Here is an 18,370-nt window from a genome sequence, read left to right as displayed (position 1 = left end):
AACATAGAAACAGAAAACATAGAAATGCCCACCCAAACTCACGTCCTGACCAACTAACACATAAAACTAACAGAAAACAGGTCAGGAACGTGACAGTATGCATAGCTTGATTTGATTGGCCTGTACTGGTGCGATGTGTGAAATTTGATTTGATTGGTCACTGACTTAACAACGATGAGCAGTTTTTTTCTGGCTCCGAGGGGGATCTACTGTACTATTATGGATAACGTTAAAAATTGCATTCTGTAACGGATTGTTTTAAAAAGGTAGTACTCAAAAGTACTTCATTCAAAACGTACTTAAGTGAAAGTTAAATTACTGACTTAGAAAAATCCTCTTAAAAGTACAAGCACTCAAAAAATATCTCAATTACACTAATGAGAGTATTTGCAATTCGTTACTTCCACCCCTGGTAACTATTTTGTCATTTTAAAGTGTTTTTCATGGATGTAAAGGTGAGAGACGCAAATGCCACCGCAAGAATGTCCCATACACATAAGATATAACATTTATCAATGTTTTAAATCATGAAACCACACAATCCTTAGTTTTTAGGCTAGTTATCATGGCCATGGGTATGTGTGCCCCTTTCTGTTCAAGTAAGTCATTTCTGGGCAATATTTCTGTCAATGTAGGGGATCCCTTTTAGATGAAGAGCACTGCCGTTTAAAAACTCTTTACTGTTAAGAAAAACCCTCCCCTCTGAAGATTTATTTTGTGACGACGGTAATTCTGCAGACAAAACATTCAACAAAGCATTTATGTTTGTGTAATTGTGTAAACACATTGTCACTGCTGTTGTCACTACTGTTGTATTTCTCTTACCCTTAAAAAAGAAGACCTCTCCTCTGATATTTGCCACAGCATCAAAGCCGCCCTCACAACGATTTTGGAAAGAGCGGTCGGAACTGGTCATGGAAGAAAGACAGGGAAGCATGAGTAAAGACGCTGGACTTCAGTGTCAATCTGACACTCAGTACTGTGAGTGGTTTTAGTGATTGATTAAGGACATAGTTACTCTATACCCTGAGTATACAAAACATGAAGAACAGCTGCTCTTTCCATGACATTGACTGACCAGGTGAATCCAGGTGAAGGCTAGGATTCATTATTGATGCCACTTGTTAATTCCACTTCTATCAGAGTTGATGAAGGGTAGGAGACAGGCTATTAACAAAGATTTTTAAGCCTTGAGACAATTGAGACATGTGTTGTGTATCTGTTCCATTCAGAGGGTGAATGGGCAAGACAACAGATTTAAGTGCCTTTGAACGGGGTATGGTAGTAGGTGCCAGGTGCACCGGTTTGTGTCAAGAACTGCAACGCTGCTGGGTTTTTCACGCTCAACTGTACTCCGTGTGTATTAATAATGGTCTACCACACAAAGGACATCCAGCCAACACAACTGTGGGAAGCATTGGAGTCAACATGGGTCAGCAACCCTGTGGACCGCCTTCGACACCTTGTAGAGTCCATGCCCCAATGAACTGAAGCTGTTCTGAGGGCAAAGGGGGGGGTGCAACTCAATATTACGAATGTGTTGTGTCATAATGACAACATCAGCTACACTTATGAAATATCTAATAACGATTTTCTTATCAGGTTAAATCTCAGCAGCTACAGTATCATCTATGTATCTAGCTAGGTAACATTTTGGATTTATGATGCACGTGAAAAATTATGGACAAAAATGTTGATGTCTGTCCTTCGTGTCCGTCACACATCAGCATATGAGAACCATGGAGAAACAATTAGCTTAATCCTGTTTGGACAGATAAGAAATATTGTACCCATTTCACACTACTCAGTCAAATCGAGCTGAGCCAAGCCAAGCGGTACTGGGATGACCTGGTTAACATTGTTGCTGGAACCGTGCTGGAAAAGACAAGGTGAAAAGAAACCATTCGGACCAGCACAGTATGGTTCCAGTCTGGTCTATAGTGTGAATCAGGCATAGAAATGTCTGAGACCTGACTCTCTCTGGCTCCACTCACTGTTTAGTTGGCCTTGGAGGTGGAGGACTGGGCAGGCGAGGGTGACTGGGAGTTGAACCACTGCCACCAGGGTGCACTGTAGGCCTGCTCTCCTTCCTCCCTGGGGAGAGAGAAAGGGTGAATCGTACTCTCTCCTCGCCTCCTTCTCAAAACACATTGGTGGAAAAGGTCAGAAGGGAGGAACCTTGGATCTTCTCCAATGCGTTATGACTTAACTCTTTACACTCATATCAAATCAAATGTTATTTGTCACATGCGCCGAATACAACAGCTGTAGACCTTACAGCGAAATGCTGACTTACAAGCCCTTAACCAACAATGCTTTAAGAAGTTAAGAAAAAAGTAAACAATTTAAAATGAATTAACAAATAATTCAACAGCAGCAGTAAAATAACAAGCGAGGCTATATACAGGGGGTACCAGTACAGAGTCAATGTACGATGGCACCGGTTAGTCGAGGTAACTGAGGTAATATGTACATGTAGGTAGAGTTAAAGTGACTATGCATAGATTATAAACAGAGAGTAGCAGCAGTGTAAAAGAGGGGTCTGGGTAGCCCTTTGATAAGCTGTTCAGCAGTCTTATGGCTTGGGGGTAGAAGCTGTTAAGACGCCTTTTGGACCTCGACTTGGTGCTTCGGTACCGCTTGCCGTGCGGTAGCAGAGAGAACAGTCTATGACTAGGGTGGCTGGACTCTTTGACAATTTTTAGGGCCTTCCTCTAAAACTGCCTGATATAGAGGTCCTGGATGACAGGAACGCACTACCCTCTGTTTGGGCCTTGTGTTTGGAGGCCGTGCAGTTGCCATACTAGTCAGTGATGCAACCAGTCAGTATGCTCTCGATAGTGCAGCGGTAAAACCTTTTGAGGATCTGAGGACCCTTGCCAAATCTTTTCAGTCTCCTGAGGGGCAATAAGCTTTGTCGTTCCCTCTTCACAACTGTCTTGGTGTGTTTGGACCGTGATAGTTTGTTGGTGATGTGAACACCAAGGAACTTGAAGCTCTCAACCTATTCCACTGCAGCCCAGTCGATGAGAATGGGGGCATGCTCGGTCCTCCTTCTCCTGCAGTCCACAATCATCTCCTTTGTCTTGATCACATTGAGGGAGAAGTTGTTGTCCTGGCACCACACGACCAGGCCTCTGACCTTCTCCCTATAGGCTGTCTCATTGTTGTCGATGATCAGGCTTACCGCTGTTGTGTCATCGGCAAACTTGATGATGCTGTTGGAGTTGTGCCTGGCCATGCAGTCATGAGTGAACAGGGACTACAGGAGTACTCTGAGCAGGCACCCCTGAGGGGCTCCCATTTTGAGGATCAGCGTGGAGGATGTGTTGTTACCTACCCTCACCACCTGGGGGCAGCCAGTCAGGATGTCCAGGATCCAGATGCAGAGGGAGGTGTTTAGTCCCAGGGACCTTAGCTTAGTGATGAGCTTTGAGGGCACTGGTGTTGAATGCTGAGCTGTAGTCAGTGAATAGCATTCTCATATAGGTGTTCCTTTTGTCAAGGTGGGAAAGGGCAGTGTGGAGTGCAATAGAGATTGCATCATCTGTGGATCTGTTGGGCTGGTATGCAAATTGGAGTGGGTCTAGGGTTTCTGGGATAATGGTGTTGATGTGAGTCATGATCAGCCTTTCAAAGAACTTCAGGGCTACAGACGGGAGTGCTACGGATCGGTAGTCATTTAGGCAGGTTACCTTGGTGTTCTTGGGCACAGGGACTATTGAGGTCTGCTTGAAACATGTTGGTATTACAGACTCAGTCAGGGACAGGTTGAAAATGTCAGTGAAGACACATACCCGGGTTGAAAATAGCAGATTTGGGCACAGATAAACGGCTAAATTGGAACGCAGTGGGTGTACAGTAACATGGGTTGAGGAAAGAGTGTATTTTACAACACCTGTTGTATTCGGAGCATGTGACAAATAAAATTAGATTTGATTTAATTTGACATGAGTTTTATGCTATGAAAATGTGAAGTGCACATTGGGAATGTTTGACTTGCTTGTATGACATCAAAGCGGTGTTTCTTCTAATACTCAACGTTTCATCTTTCAAACTCCAGAGAGTCGTCTTAATTTACGGCCTTTCCCTCGTTGTCAACGTTTATGATCACTATGTTTGATGTACAGTTACAAGATAACATGGCGTCATACCTTGGATTTTTCTGAACATAATGAGCCCATGTTTGTCTATTGTGAAGAAGATTTGTGGCGGCACACACACCTGAATGCACTCAGGACTCCTTTCTATGCGCACCACAATTAGGATCTGTTTCCCTGAATTGCATTGTGAAATCCTAACACTGTAATATCGTGTTTTATAACTAAAGCGAGTGCGTAAACAACAACAGTAGTGTAAGGGCAGGAAATCACCCCACAACTGTTAAGCGGTTTGGGTTATGCAAATACAGGTGCATTAAAAGCCGTGGACGGATGTGGCACCAAGGGGAAAAACTAAGTGACATGACTGACCAAGAAACCTACATTGACTTTCCCAATTAGTTATGGTTAGGTTATGTTGGTTTATGGTTAGTGTTAAGGTGCTGGGGTTAGGGTTAGAATTAGAGTTGGGGTGTGTTTAGGGTTAGAGTTATGGGTTGGTGTGGCCTGGGTGGCCTAGCGGTTAGTGCCACTGCATACTCCACACACGTTTTGTCGGATTCCGGCGTGGGTTTTGAATCCAGCCCACTGCCTTAGTGACACATTTGCTGTCTATCTTTCCCACAACTCTCAACATAATATAGAATCCTTAAAGAACATATGTATTTCTTAAAGAGTCCATTAAATAAGACACCCTACCGTAGAGCTCTTGAATGGCCATCCTGTCATCCAGAGGGAGGTTGTAGGATGAGATGTCTTTCACAGCTCCCTGGTAGTAGGGCCTCATAATGGAGGGATCCGAGGAGGAGTGGGACAGACCAAGGGCGTGGCCAAACTCATGCACTGCCACTGTGAAGAGGTCTGTGCTACTGCTGTCCCCTGAGAAACCAGCAGGTGCAGTGTTAATCAGTCGGTTAATATCATCTCTCTCTCTGTCTGTATTTATTGCGGTAATTGAAGATCCATCCATCCTTCCTTCCATCCATGCATCCATCCATCCATCCATCTGACTATCTTTAAATACCTCCATAGCTCCAGTACTCATCGTCATCGAAGTGCGTGTCCCCGGCGACGTCATCCCTCCCCGGGAAGAAGGCGTGGGCAAGGGTGCCCCCTCTACCGTCGAAAGGGTACCCGTCGTCATGGAGCGAGCGGGTAAAAGACACTCGGATGTCCCCTCCGGGCCCCATATCTTCTCTGTCGTTCCCAGAGAGCTGTCGGAAGCTGAGGGGGGCCACGTCACTCCAGGCCTTGAAGGCCTGAGTCAGGATCGTCTCAACCATGTCCGGGTGGAAGGTCGAGCGGGAGGGGTTTGGGTAACTGTGGACACTGGATACAGGAAGGACATCAGTAGTACAAACAAATACATAAAACACACTATTATACTGCTTACCAGGTATGGCACAGTACCTGGTGCAAAGAAACCAATGGAATTTTCCCAAATTTAAAAAAACAAAAACATTTGACACTCCAGGCAGGCTCAATCAAATGCTCAAAGTATTTGAAAGATGACAAATACTATTTGAACCCAGGTCTGCGTAGTACTACACTACACAGAAGAAAACTCAAATGTGTGAAACTGTTTGTCCCAACGACAAATTTTGCACACCTCCATGTTAGGTCGGTCCTATCCCAGCGAAGGCCTGACAGGGCGTATCTCTTCCTCCTCCTCTTCCTTTTCAACATGTCCTCTGATCCCACAATGTCAGGGAGAGAGCATCTAGGCGTCTGCATGAGATTGAGAGTGTCTTTATCTGAAAATACAGAGGCAAGACACTCACACATGACACCCGGTGACTTAAAGCATCCAGGTATAATGCATTATAATACTGCTATAACGCATTATAAGACTCATCATGAGCATGTATGACCCATTTATAATGTTTTATAAGCATTTTATAATGATCCAGTCAGTTTGAGACGGTGGAACACTTTATGCATAGAGACACAACATTTATAAGCCTTGTTATAAGACATTGTAAAAGCTCATACATGCTTACCCCTGCAGGCTTAATAACTTAAAAATGTTAAAGTGTTACCAATGGTTTCAAGCATCTTAATGTTCATTGAAAACCCTTTTTTTGTTTTCAAGGCCCTTCACAGAATATCCCCAGTGTTTGTGCACACACAAGTCACAATGAAAGACTTTACAGTTGGCTTAAAGGGTCAAGTGACGAAGCTTTACTGTAACTTGACAGTGGGTTACCCAGTCTGCCCGTTTCCTCGAGCCCTCCGAATCTCTGCATCTCACGGATCGCCCGCTCGACCCCATCCTTCGTCTGCAGCTTGCTCGTGCGAGGGTCAGGAGGAGGGAGGTACCCATACCGGCTCAACCAATCCTAACAGAGAGCAGAGGTAGGAGAGCAGACTTTGATGTCAGTTGTTGTGATACTAAGGAGCATCACAGCTGATGAAAGCCACCCCCTGCACACGGCACTCCAGGGACAAACCACCCCAGGGACTTTTTCCTCCCCAGTGTTATACACCTTTTTAACCAGAGACATTCCCGGTATCACTTAAAACAGACAATATGGCCTGAGACAATATCTCAATAATAAAGTGCACTTTGATATTTGAAGGACTTTTAGATTTGATGTATTTTGATGTTTTTTTTAGTTCCTGTCTTAAATTCCTGTCATTTCATGTTTTTAAATATGACTAATAAAAACCCTTGAACCTTTGTCAAGGTCATAGGGTATGTGTTCAGCCCCCAGATGTTCTAGCACCACACAATTACCATCAACAGAGTGTTTCTCTCTTCAGGTCTTGCTGTAATTCAGTGAATCCTGAGTGAAACCAGACAGTGAATCCCTGATCACTGAAGCTGATCATGCTCAGGATAGCCAACTAGCTAGCTGATCGCGCTCAGGATAGCCAACTAGCTAGCTGATCGCGCTCAGGATAGCCAACTAGCTAGCTGATCGCGCTCAGGATAGCCAACTAGCTAGGCCTAGCCCTGTTGGCTTACACTTATAACTGACGTAGCTTCAACGCATTAGACACAACGGCGGTGATACAAGGGGTATTTGTATTGTTTTGTGTGGCTCTTAAGTGATGAAGATTCTGTCAGAGAGAGGGTTAATAAGGTTATGCAGGGTTAATGCTATCTCTGACCCAGGGTGTTATATTGCACGTTCCGTTTCTCTAGTCCAGGTATTACCAGGTATTCCTGCGCCATGCTGTCGGGGGTACGCCAACTAAAAATGTGATTCACATTTTCTAAATATATAATTTTTTATTTAACTTTTTTTTCTCACATTTTCGAACAGTCCATTTATATTTTCCATGGGGCTATTGTTAGGCGGGGCGGAGCAGGTGAACCCAACAGGGATAAGGTAACTAAGGTATTTATTGAGAAGCGGGGGTGGGGGTGCAGGCCAGTGGAAGCTTGGGCAGGTAGCAGGGAACCAGTAACTGAGGCTGGGGCAAGGGGAGTAGGAGCCAGGTGAGCAGGTCGGGAGCGGAATTCAAAGAAGCAGTAGAACGGGAAGCAGGACTGACGAGACGAGGAAGACAGGGACCAGAGTCAGAACGGACGGCACTGTAGCAGAGAGAAAAGCAGCCTCAGCCTAGGGAAAACATGCACAACGGGATAACAAGATCAATGCCTCGTTCACTGCCAAAAATAAAATTAAACCATCTAGTGTTCAGCGAAATAACAACACAATGTCAAATACAGGTAGCCTAGTCAAACATTTAACATCCAATCACATTAACCGTTACTCTCTCGCGGGAATTCCACCAAATGTAGCTGCTGCTCATGTTGGTATCTGTATTGAAGGCACAAAAGCCATGACAGGGAGACATAATGGAGTGGTAACGTGCGTGCAAGCAGTTGCTCCTGACGCCCCTTGGGTACACTGCAGCATCCACCGAYAGGCTCTTGCTGCCAAGGGAATGCCTGACAGCTTGAAAGACATTTTGGACACTACAGTGAAAATGGTTAACTTTGCTAAAGCAAGGCCCCTGAACTCTCTTGTATTTTCTGCACTTTGCAATGATATGGGCAGCGACCATGTAACGCTTTTACAACATACAGAAGTGCGCTGGTTATCAAGGGGCAAAGTATTGACACGTTTTTTTAAATTGAGAGACGAGCTTAAAGTTTTCTTCACTGACCATAATGTAAACTTGTCTGACCGCTTGCATGATGACAAGTTTCTCACACGACTGGCCTATCTGGGTGATGTTTCTTCTCACCTGAATAGTCTGAATCTGGTATTACAGGGACTCTCCGCAACTATATTCAATGTGCAGGACAAATTTGATCTCCTCTCTGTCTGCATTAACAAGGACAACACACAGGTCTTTCCATCATTGTATGATTGACAATGCCAAATGTGATATGGCGAAGCACCTGTGTTAGTTGGATGTGCAATTACGCAGGTACTTTCCCGAAACGGATGGCACAAACAACTGGATTCGTTATCCCTTTCATTCTCTGCCTCCAGTCCACTTATCGATATCTGAACAAGAGAGCCTCATCGAATTTGCAACAAGAGGTTCTGTGAAAATGTAATTTAATCAGAAGCCACTGCCAGATTTCTGGATTGGGCTGCGTTCAGAGTATCCCGGCACTTCGCGCTGTTAAGATGCGATGCTGATGCCCTTTGCAACCACGTACCTATGTGAGAGTGGATTCTTGGGCCTCACTAGCATGAAAACTAAATACAGGCACAGACTGTGTGTGGAAAATGATTTTAGACTGAGACTCTCCAATACAACCCAACATTGCAGAGTTATGTGCATCATTTCAAGCACACCCTTCTCATTAACCTGTGGGGAGTTATTCACAATTTTCGATTAACAAATAAGGTTTTATATATAAAGAGCAAAATTATAGATTATTATTATATGATTATTTGTGCATTGGTCCTATCAGAGCTCTTTGTCACTTCCCACGAATCGGGTTGTGACAAAAACTCACACTCATTCTTATGTTTAATAAATGTATCGTATAGTGTGTGTGTGGCAGGCTTACAATGATGGCAAAAAAATACATTTGAGAGTGCGCTGACCCCGGTGCTAGAGGATGCAGCTGGAGGTTGAATGTTGGAAGGGGTACAGGACTATAACACATTTGGGAACCACTGCTCTAATCTATGTGCACTAACTCGCTGGAGCAGAGCGAGTTAATGCAGAGGCCTACTGTGTATTGTAGCGATTCTTGGTAAGTGCACTACAGCACTGAGGGAGGTAAATCTCAGGACTGTTCAGCAGTCATATGAAATGTTGGTTTGTCAACTGTCAAAAGAGGGTGTGCCCCATAGTGGTTTACCACACATTGTCCCTAAAGTCATAAACGTTTAACGGTTGGTTACATTTTAGATTTCAAACACTATGGGTGGTATTAATACAGGTTTATTTCCCCCACAGAAATATAGGCTATACATTTTCTAAATATCGTTGTGGCTAGGTCTGAAATTCCAAACAATGATTTACATACATAGGCTATAAGCGAAACAAAAAAAAGTCTATAAGCAAAAATATACGAATGGTTTCGATGGAGCACATCTATTTTATACTAAGTAAAGCGGCTATGATAAGATAAAAAATGAAGACAACATAGGACAACTCACCAGTCCTCTGGCATACTGGTCAGGCATCGGTGCGGGCGAGGGATGTCCCGTTGAGATGAACACGCTCGTGGTAACGGTCATCCATATCAGTCCATACACAGTGCCAAACATTTTCCTGTGAATATCAACCCTGCATCACACACTTACCATTAGAAATSTGTCCAATCGTTTCCAAACTCAGCACAGGTCGGCATCCTATAGAAACTTAAAACAACCATGCCTTTTCACTTTACTGTTATGTTGCTTCTGATGATATTTTGTGAATCGCTGTACTATACCGTTTCTTTATCTCCTGCTGTGTTAGTTTCTTCTAAGGACTAGGCAGGGCAAAAAGGAATCGATCAATGTGGTTAGTGGTTCTCCACCCTCACTTCCTCTTTGTCATTGCACACACACACACACAATAAAACTGCCAAAAACATCTACGTTTGTTCAAAGTATTTCATACCACATTCTGTAGAAAGTCTGTTAAACGTGCTTAAAGAACGTATTTGCATGAGATGAAGTTACATCAGTCATTTTTGTTTTGGTCTCATCATCATTAAGAACTAGATACTGTGTATCTATACTTCAGACAGAAATGCCAATGTTTTAGGATGTTTTAAAGATCTTGTATCTGTATCATCACAATCTGGCAACAAATGTGCCTTTGTCCATTGTTTTGAAGTGTAGCATTTGAATGTCTGTTGCTGCTCAACAGGGTTTGGAGGTGAGAGATTGCATCATAAGCGAAAGAAGCAAAAAATCACATTTGCCTTTTCCGCATTGTGAAACTTTGCTACTTACACCATTGTGATTTTGTCAGTCGTGCAATGGGAGAATGTTGTATCCCATAAATAATGCTGCATGGATGATAATAGCTAGAAATGAACAATTAGCTGACTCCAGTTCAACCTGAGAAGATTTTCACCATAAGGAAATACACTGTATTAGGACAACATCTATCTAATCAAAGTCACAGGTTCATTTAGGGAAACAGTCTGAGACAGATATAACAAACAAGCAAAGATTAAATAATGCAGGTGTAGGTTTGCTTGTTTAGAAACGGATTTACAAGGAAACACATCGATACGATTAAACGAATGGCTTTTCAGTTCTTAGTTACTTTCTGTATGGCTCTACGGCTCCCTATACTAGGCCTACCCAGTGCTTTCACAGAGACATCTGACCAAGTTCACTAAACTCATCAAAAACAGTGACAAAAAACATCAATGCAGAAAGAATAGAAAGGGCGTTTTTTTCACAGCATTACAAATAAACAGTACATATTAATTGAAATATAAATGCACAATATAAAAAACATCACCTTAAGGGAGTGGAAGGGTCAATAAACTGCTTGGACCTAAAAGGCAGCAAAGCCCCTACAAACACATGAAAACAACTGAAAACCAAAAGGCATAAKTGTATATACCCTGTAATAATAATTATCATCTTGAATACTGGTAAACTCAATTAAACATTGATGCCAATAAAACTAACATACTTTCAACACGTTTGACCAGTTTTWGTGAGGGGTTCAGATCASAGACAGGCAATAATATTCAAACAGTACACAGATCCTCACGCCCGCTCCCGGCGATCAAAGAAAACCCTCCCCATACCACCTCTTCCCTGTGGGCCTGATTGAGAACCATATCAGGCCAAACATAGAAACAGGAAAACTAGACACACCACATAGAATGCCCACTCAGCTCACGTCCTGACCAACACTAAACACAACGAAAACAAAAGAACTATGGTCAGAACGTGACAGATCAAAGAAAACCTCCCCATACCACCTCTTCCCTGTGGGCCTGTTGAGAGACCATATCAGGCAAACATAGAAACAGGAAACTAGACACACAACATAGAATGCCCACTCAGCTCACGTCCTGACCAACACTAAAACAACGAAAAACACAAAAGAACTATGGTCAGAACGTGACAGATCAAAGAAAACCTCCCCATACCACCTCTTCCCTGTGGGCCTGATTGAGAACCATATCAGGCCAAACATAGAAACAGGAAAACTGACACACAACATAGAATGCCCACTCAGCTCACGTCCTGACCAACACTAAAAACAACGAAAACACAAAAGAACTATGGTCAGAACGTGACAGATCAAAGAAAACCCTCCCATACCACCTTTCCCTGTGGGCCTGAAAGCAAGGAAAGAACAAGATGAACATATAAAGATATATATATATTCAATTAACAGGTGTGCCTTGTTAAAAGTTAATTTGAGGAATTTCTTTCCTTCTTGGTGCGTTTGAGCCAATCAGTTGTTTGGACTAGGGTTTACAGAAGATTAAACCTATTGGTAAAAGACCAAGTCTATTTATGGGACGAACAGCTCAAATAATTGAAGAGAAACGACAGTCCGTCATTACTTTAAGACATGAAGGTCAGTCAATCTGTAAAATTTCAAGAACTTTTAAAGTGCAGTTGCAAAACCATCAAAGCTATGATGAAACTTCTCTCATGAGGACAACCACAGGAAAGAAGACCCATAGTTACCTCTGCTGCAGAGGATAAGTTCGTTAGAGGTTACAGCCAAGATTGCAGCCAAAGATATGCTTCACAGATTTCAGTAACAGACACATCTCAACATCAACTGTTCAGAGGAGACTGCATGAATCATGCCTTTATGTTGAATTGCTGCAAAGAACCACTACTAAAGGACACCAATAAGAAGAAGAGACTTGCTTGGGCCCAGAAACACGAGCAATGGACATTAGACCGGTGGAAATCTGTCCTTGGTCCAAATTTGAGATTTTTGGTTCCAACCGCTGTGTCTTTGTGAGACGCAGAGGTAGGTGAACGGATGTCTCTACATGTGTAGTTCACACCGTGAAGCACGGAGGAGGAGGTGTGATAGTTTGGGGGTGCTTTGCTGGTAACACTGTCTGTGATTTATTTAGAATTCAAGGCACACTTAAGTACATGGTACCACAGCATGACCCAACACACCTCCAGGTCATTGTCCTGTTGGAAGGTAACCTCCGCCCCAGTCTGAGGTCCTGAACACTCTGGAACAGGTTTTCATCAAGGATCTCTCTGTACTTTGGCTCCGTTCATCTTTGCCACGATCCTGACTAGTCTGCCAGTCCCTACCGCTGAAAAAATACCCACACCATGCTTCACCATAGGGATGTGCCAGGTTTCCTCCAATGTGACGCTTTGCATTCAGGCCAAAGAGTTCAGTCTTGGTTTCATCAGACCAGAGAATCTTGTTCTCATGGTCTGAGATTTTTAGTTGCCTTTTGGCAAACTCCATGCGGGCTTGTCATGTGCCTTTTACTGTCTTCCGTCTGGCCACTCTACCATAAAGGCCTGATTGGAGGAGTGCTGCAGAAGATGGTTGTCCTTCTGGAAGGTTTTCTCATTCCACAGAGGAACTCTAGAGCTCTGTCAGAGGGGCCATCGGGTTCTTGGTAACCTCCCTGACCAAGCCCCTTTTCCCCGACTGCTCAGTTTGCTGGCGTCCAGCTCTAGAGGGAGTCTTGGGTGGTTCCAAACCTCTTTCATTTAAGAATGAGTAGGCCACTGTGTTCTTGGGGACTGATGGGGTCAAATTGGGGTCACGATAGGGGTTGCACAAAATGTTTGATGTTTTACAATATTGATTATAATATGTTGTATAATAGAAGGGGAGGGGCTATGGGACCCCTCCTCTACATTTATAGGGTCTTAGACTACAGATTAACAATAAATAATATTCATTGTAAAGGATTTAGAATTGTTCCACAGTCTTAAGTCTGTGCCTCTTAATAAAGAAATTGTGGGGGGGGGGGGGGGGAGAAAGCATTTCAAAGATAAACAAAGAGCCTAGTATGGGGAGTAGAAGAGATAAGAGGCTAGTCAGACATAACTCTATAAATCAACTTGGGGAGTGGCTTTACTGCTGAGGCCTTAGAAAACACTGGAACTATTGTATTTCTTGCAAGTTTGTATAGCTGTTTTTGCATGGGCTTGGTCTGAGGAGTAGCAGGTATTGACATCACAGGGGGTTGACTACAAGCATGATAAAAGCAACTTGGAATTTTCCTATGGGGCAGAACTCAGGAGAGACATCAGTTGTATGTGTGATGTTTCATCTTTGACTTCTGTCTACAGCTGTACTTTGATTAAAATTGTTATGATTTATAAATGCACATTTTGAGTGGTCGTTCTTTGTTAAGTAAATAAAACGGAGCACAGCAAAATGGAACCAACAGGACCTTCAATGGTGCAGAAATGTTTTGGTACCCTTTCCCAGATATGTGCCTCGACACAATCTTGTCTCGGAGCTCTTTCAACCTCATGGCTTAGTTTTTGCTCTGACATGCACTGTGGGACTTTATATAGACAGGTGTTTGCCTTTCCAAATGATGTCCAATAAAATCAATTTACCAGAGGTGGACTCCAATCAAGTTGTATTTGTACCTATTATGGATCACCATTAGCTGCTGCCAAAGGGTCCAGCAAAATTTAGGCAGTTCATACAATTTTAAAAACATGACAGGACATTCACAAATTTCGCAACACACTCTGTGCCCTCAGGCCCCTACTCCACCACTACCACATATCTACAGTGCATGTGCAAAATCCATGTGTACGTGTGTGTGTGTGTATGCATGTGTCTATGTTTGTGTTGCTTCACAGTCCCCGCTGTTCCGTAAGGTGTATTTTTATCTGTTTTTAAATCAAGTTTTACTGCTTGCATCAGCTGCTTGTTGTGGAATAAAGTGCCATGTAGTCATGGCTCTATGTAGTACTGTGCACCTCCCAACGTCTGTTCTGGACTTGGGGACTGTGAAGAGACATCTAGGGCCTCTAGGACCTGCCTTGTTGATAGTGCTGTTAAGGTAGTGTAACGCTTTATTATGGACAGGCTTCTCRCCGTCTTAGCTACTGTTGAATCAATATGTTTTGGCCGTGAGAGTTTGCATTCCAGAGTTACTCCAAGCAGTTTAGTCACTTCAACTTGTTCAATTTCCACATTATTTATTACATGGTTTAGTTGAGGTTTAGGGTTTAGTGAATGATTTGTCCCAAATACAATACTTTTAGTTTTAGAAATATTTAGGACTAACTTATTCCTTGCCACCCACTCTGAAACTAATTGAAGCTCTTTGTTGAATGTTGAAGTCATTTCAGTCGCTGTAGTAACTGACATGTATAGTGTTGAGACATCTGCATACATAGACACACTGGCTTTGCCCTCTGTGTTCTGTTAGACAGGTAACTCTTTATCCACAATCAAGCAGGGGTGTAAAGCCATAACGTTTTTCCAGCAGCAGACTATGATRGATAACGTCAAAAGCCGCACCGAAGACTAACAAAACAGCCCCCACAATCGTTTTATCATCAATTTCTCTCAGKCAATCATCAGTCATTTTTGTAATTGCTGTGCTTGTTGAATGTCCTTCCCTATAAGTGTGCTGAACGTTTGTTGTCAATTTGTTTACTCTAAAATAGCATTGTATCTGGTCAAACACAATTTTTTCCAAAAGTTTACTAAGGGTTGGTGACAGGCTGATCGGTCGGCTATTTGAGCCAGTAAAAAATGGGGCTTTCCTATTTTTAGGTAGCGGAATGACTTTTGCTTCCCTCCAAGCCTGGGGGCACAATCTTTCTAGTAGGCTTAAACTGAAAATATGTCAAATAGGAGTGGCAATATCGTCCTCTATTATCCTCAGTAATGTTCCATCCAAGTTGTCAGACTCCGGTGGTTTGTCATTGTTGATAGACAACAATATTTTTTTTCACCTATTCCACACTCACTTATGGAATTCAAAATTACAATGCCTGTCTTTCATAATTTGGTCAGATATACTTGGATGTGTAATGTAATATCAGCGTCTTTTGCTGGCATGCCATGCCTAAGTTTGTTTATCTTGCCAATCAACAAAAATCATTAAAGTAGTTGGCAATATCAGTTGGTTTTGTGATGAGCCATCTGATTCAATGAATGATGGTGCTGAGTTTACATTCTTTCCCAAAATGTCATTTAAGGTGCTTCAAAGCTTTTTACTYTCATTCTTTATGTAATTTATCCTTGTTTCATAGTYTAATTTCAYTTTAGTCAGATTATTTCTCAAATTGTAAAACGTTTGCCAGTCGGTTGTGCAGCCAAACTTATTTGCAATTCTTTTTGCCTCATCCCTCTCAACCATACCATTTTTCAATTCCTCATCAAGCKACAGGGTTTTAACTGTTGACATCTAGTGGAAGCCATAGGAATTGCAATCTGGGAGACGGACTAACATAGCCTGGGARCTAAAAATAAATCATTTTCCGGTTGGTTTTTCTTCGTATTTTTCCCTGCCATATCAATTCTGCTATAGTCTCAGACATTATTTTAACAGTTTTAGAAACTTCAAAGTGTTTTCTATCCAATGCTACCAATTATTTGCATATCCTGGCTGAGTAACAGGCAATTTACTTTGGGCATGTCAGTCAGGCTGAAATTCAGGAAACTAGACCCTATCCCTAACAAGTTTAATTCTTCCCAAAGGGTCAATACAGCTGGATTCAGACAAAAACATGTTTCAACCATCACAAGTATATATACTCCCAATTAGGCACTCCTCCTTCTCTCCAGTCCTTACATTTTATCGTTCGACAGGAAGAGGGTAATAGGGTAATAAACCATAATTTCTCCCTTCAGGGGATCTCACCTGACCTCAACCCCTCCTTCGCCTAATCCACAGATGTCCATCCGCTTCCCCTCTAGCAATCCTATGACTTCTTCCCGTCCATCCAACACATTCCAAAGCCATCTGGCTTCTACAGATAACAATTCACTTCTGATGTAAAAACCAGTCTCTTTCACTCCTTTATATACTATGCTTCTGAGTATAAAAATGTTCCAAGTTTCACCCCGAATCTAACAGTCCCCCGTCTGGAACAATAGCTTCCTATTGTTCAACTTAGATAAACTTGGAAATTACTTATAAACGAACAAACAATAATAACAAAAACAAATTTAAAAAAACTGAAAGATAAAACATGATTATAAATGAACGATCAATGATAACAAAACATTCACCGTGAGGTTTACAAACTCAGAGACTTACGGCCTCTTTTCTATGATCACACCATACGCAATCTTATTTCCATCAAAAATGCCATTCCTGCTGAATCTGCTGTCTTGTTCCATGTCAGCTGGYGCGGCTTTTTGTTRCTCCACTTTCTKKTTCTGGTTCCTAAGAGAGTGCTAGCTTGAAAGACTTGAAAAGACTTGAAAAGCAACAAAAAGACACACAAAACATACTGTAACAGTATTAACAATGTGATAAGCTATGCATGATTATATATGCATGAAAATTCCCACTTTCTCTTCACCTGACGATGCCTCCAGGATAATTTTCTCCTGGATTCCACAAAAATGAAAGCCCTAAAAAYCCTCCTCATTATTTRGCCCAGTCTTCCCCTTTCCGCCCCAGGTTCCGAGAGGTGTTCCCAAGTCATGTCATTTTTCACTTTGTTCCCCATCTCCTCCATTGCKACAAACCTACATCCTCTTGAGGTAACTCAGCACTGTATATGCTTTCACATCAATGCCTTCAGCATGTTGTTAAGAGTACAATTACCCCAACATCTATCCTCTTWKATATGATGCATTACCCAATAAAGCAGCTAACCCCAACCCAACTATGAAGTTTCAAGTAGCTCATAGACCCAACCCATCTGCATGTCTCACAGTGGAATCTAGTCTCTCTCTCTCTCTCTCTTTCGCTCCATTTCCTCTGTCATGGTGTCTTCAAGCTCACCCATTATGCAGCTGGACCTCACTTCACGTGAGAACTATGCACCCACCGAGGAGAGACATGACGATCTTTACCGCTGTAGGTGCTGTAAGGAGTACTGTGTGTGGACCAAACCAACGCTGTCCCAACACCCCCGCCTGGTGCATCTTGATGTATACCCAATCTCTAGAATTCAGCCCGTGCCGCGGTTATCTCTGCTTTCATCTGAGGATATAAACATTGCAACACATGGGTCATTTCCTGACAACCTAGACTCTCCTGTTATGGCAAGATCACTAACATTGACATTTGAATAACAGCCTCCCCTGTACTCCCATCGGTCTCCCAGTTACCAGTTACCAATCCATGTGGGACGAGTCCTCTTAAACTGATATCCCAACAATGCTACTAAAGTAACCCCTGCTACTACTAACATGGCCCGTGCCTATAGCCTTCTTCAATTACTGWCCCTACAGCGACTGCCGTGAGAATTACTCCTGCATGTAATCTGTCAAGTGTTCGCCGGCTGTTAGAAATTGGGAAAGAGATTAATGAGTTGGAAGAATATCCAACCCAACAAAACTCTGAGTCACAGGTTCTTGAAAGTTTACCATAGTGTCTGAAATGCCACCACTATCTCTTCACTCTCACCATGATCTGGATATGTGTAATGTTCATTTAACTCATACTAATCCCTATACTGTGCACAGTTAGCTGTCCTTCCTCTCCTATGAGCTATCTCCTGTAACAATATACATAGTCTCTGGAATGATACTCTATCTGTCACGCCCTGGCATTAGTTATCTTTGTTTTCTTTATTTTTAGTTAGGTCAGGGTGTGACATGGGGATGTATGTGTTTGGATTGTCTAGGGTTTTTGTATGTTTATGGGTGCTGTGGCTTAGTTGGTTAAAGTGTCTAGTCTAGGTGTATGTATGTCTATGGTTGCCTAGATTGGTCCTCAATTAGAGACAGCA

General features: G+C 42.6%; 1 protein-coding gene across 2 annotated transcripts in view; it reads right to left on the bottom strand.

Moving 5' to 3' along the window:
- Window positions 1-18,370, bottom strand: part of mmp25b (matrix metallopeptidase 25b) — a 105,040-nt gene that overhangs the window by 14,549 nt on the left and 72,121 nt on the right. Inside the window, exons 1-8 of one of the 2 annotated variants that reach the window (XM_024009058.2) lie at window positions 9,958-10,062; window positions 9,680-9,809; window positions 6,307-6,439; window positions 5,710-5,854; window positions 5,125-5,429; window positions 4,800-4,979; window positions 1,995-2,094; window positions 826-908 (exon numbers count right to left, since the gene is read on the bottom strand). In XM_024009058.2, coding sequence (XP_023864826.1) covers window positions 826-908; window positions 1,995-2,094; window positions 4,800-4,979; window positions 5,125-5,429; window positions 5,710-5,854; window positions 6,307-6,439; window positions 9,680-9,790 — 1,057 coding nt within the window. In that variant the 5' untranslated portion in view covers window positions 9,791-9,809; window positions 9,958-10,062. Of the gene's footprint in view, window positions 1-825; window positions 909-1,994; window positions 2,095-4,799; window positions 4,980-5,124; window positions 5,430-5,709; window positions 5,855-6,306; window positions 6,440-9,679; window positions 9,810-9,957; window positions 10,063-18,370 lie in introns of those variants that run through there. The other variant, XM_070448232.1, reaches the window with a different exon arrangement.

The sequence above is a fragment of the Salvelinus sp. IW2-2015 genome, linkage group LG18 (genome assembly GCF_002910315.2).
Source record: "Salvelinus sp. IW2-2015 linkage group LG18, ASM291031v2, whole genome shotgun sequence".
Lineage (NCBI taxonomy): Eukaryota > Metazoa > Chordata > Actinopteri > Salmoniformes > Salmonidae > Salvelinus > Salvelinus sp. IW2-2015.
This window is presented reverse-complemented; position numbering and strand designations above follow the sequence as displayed.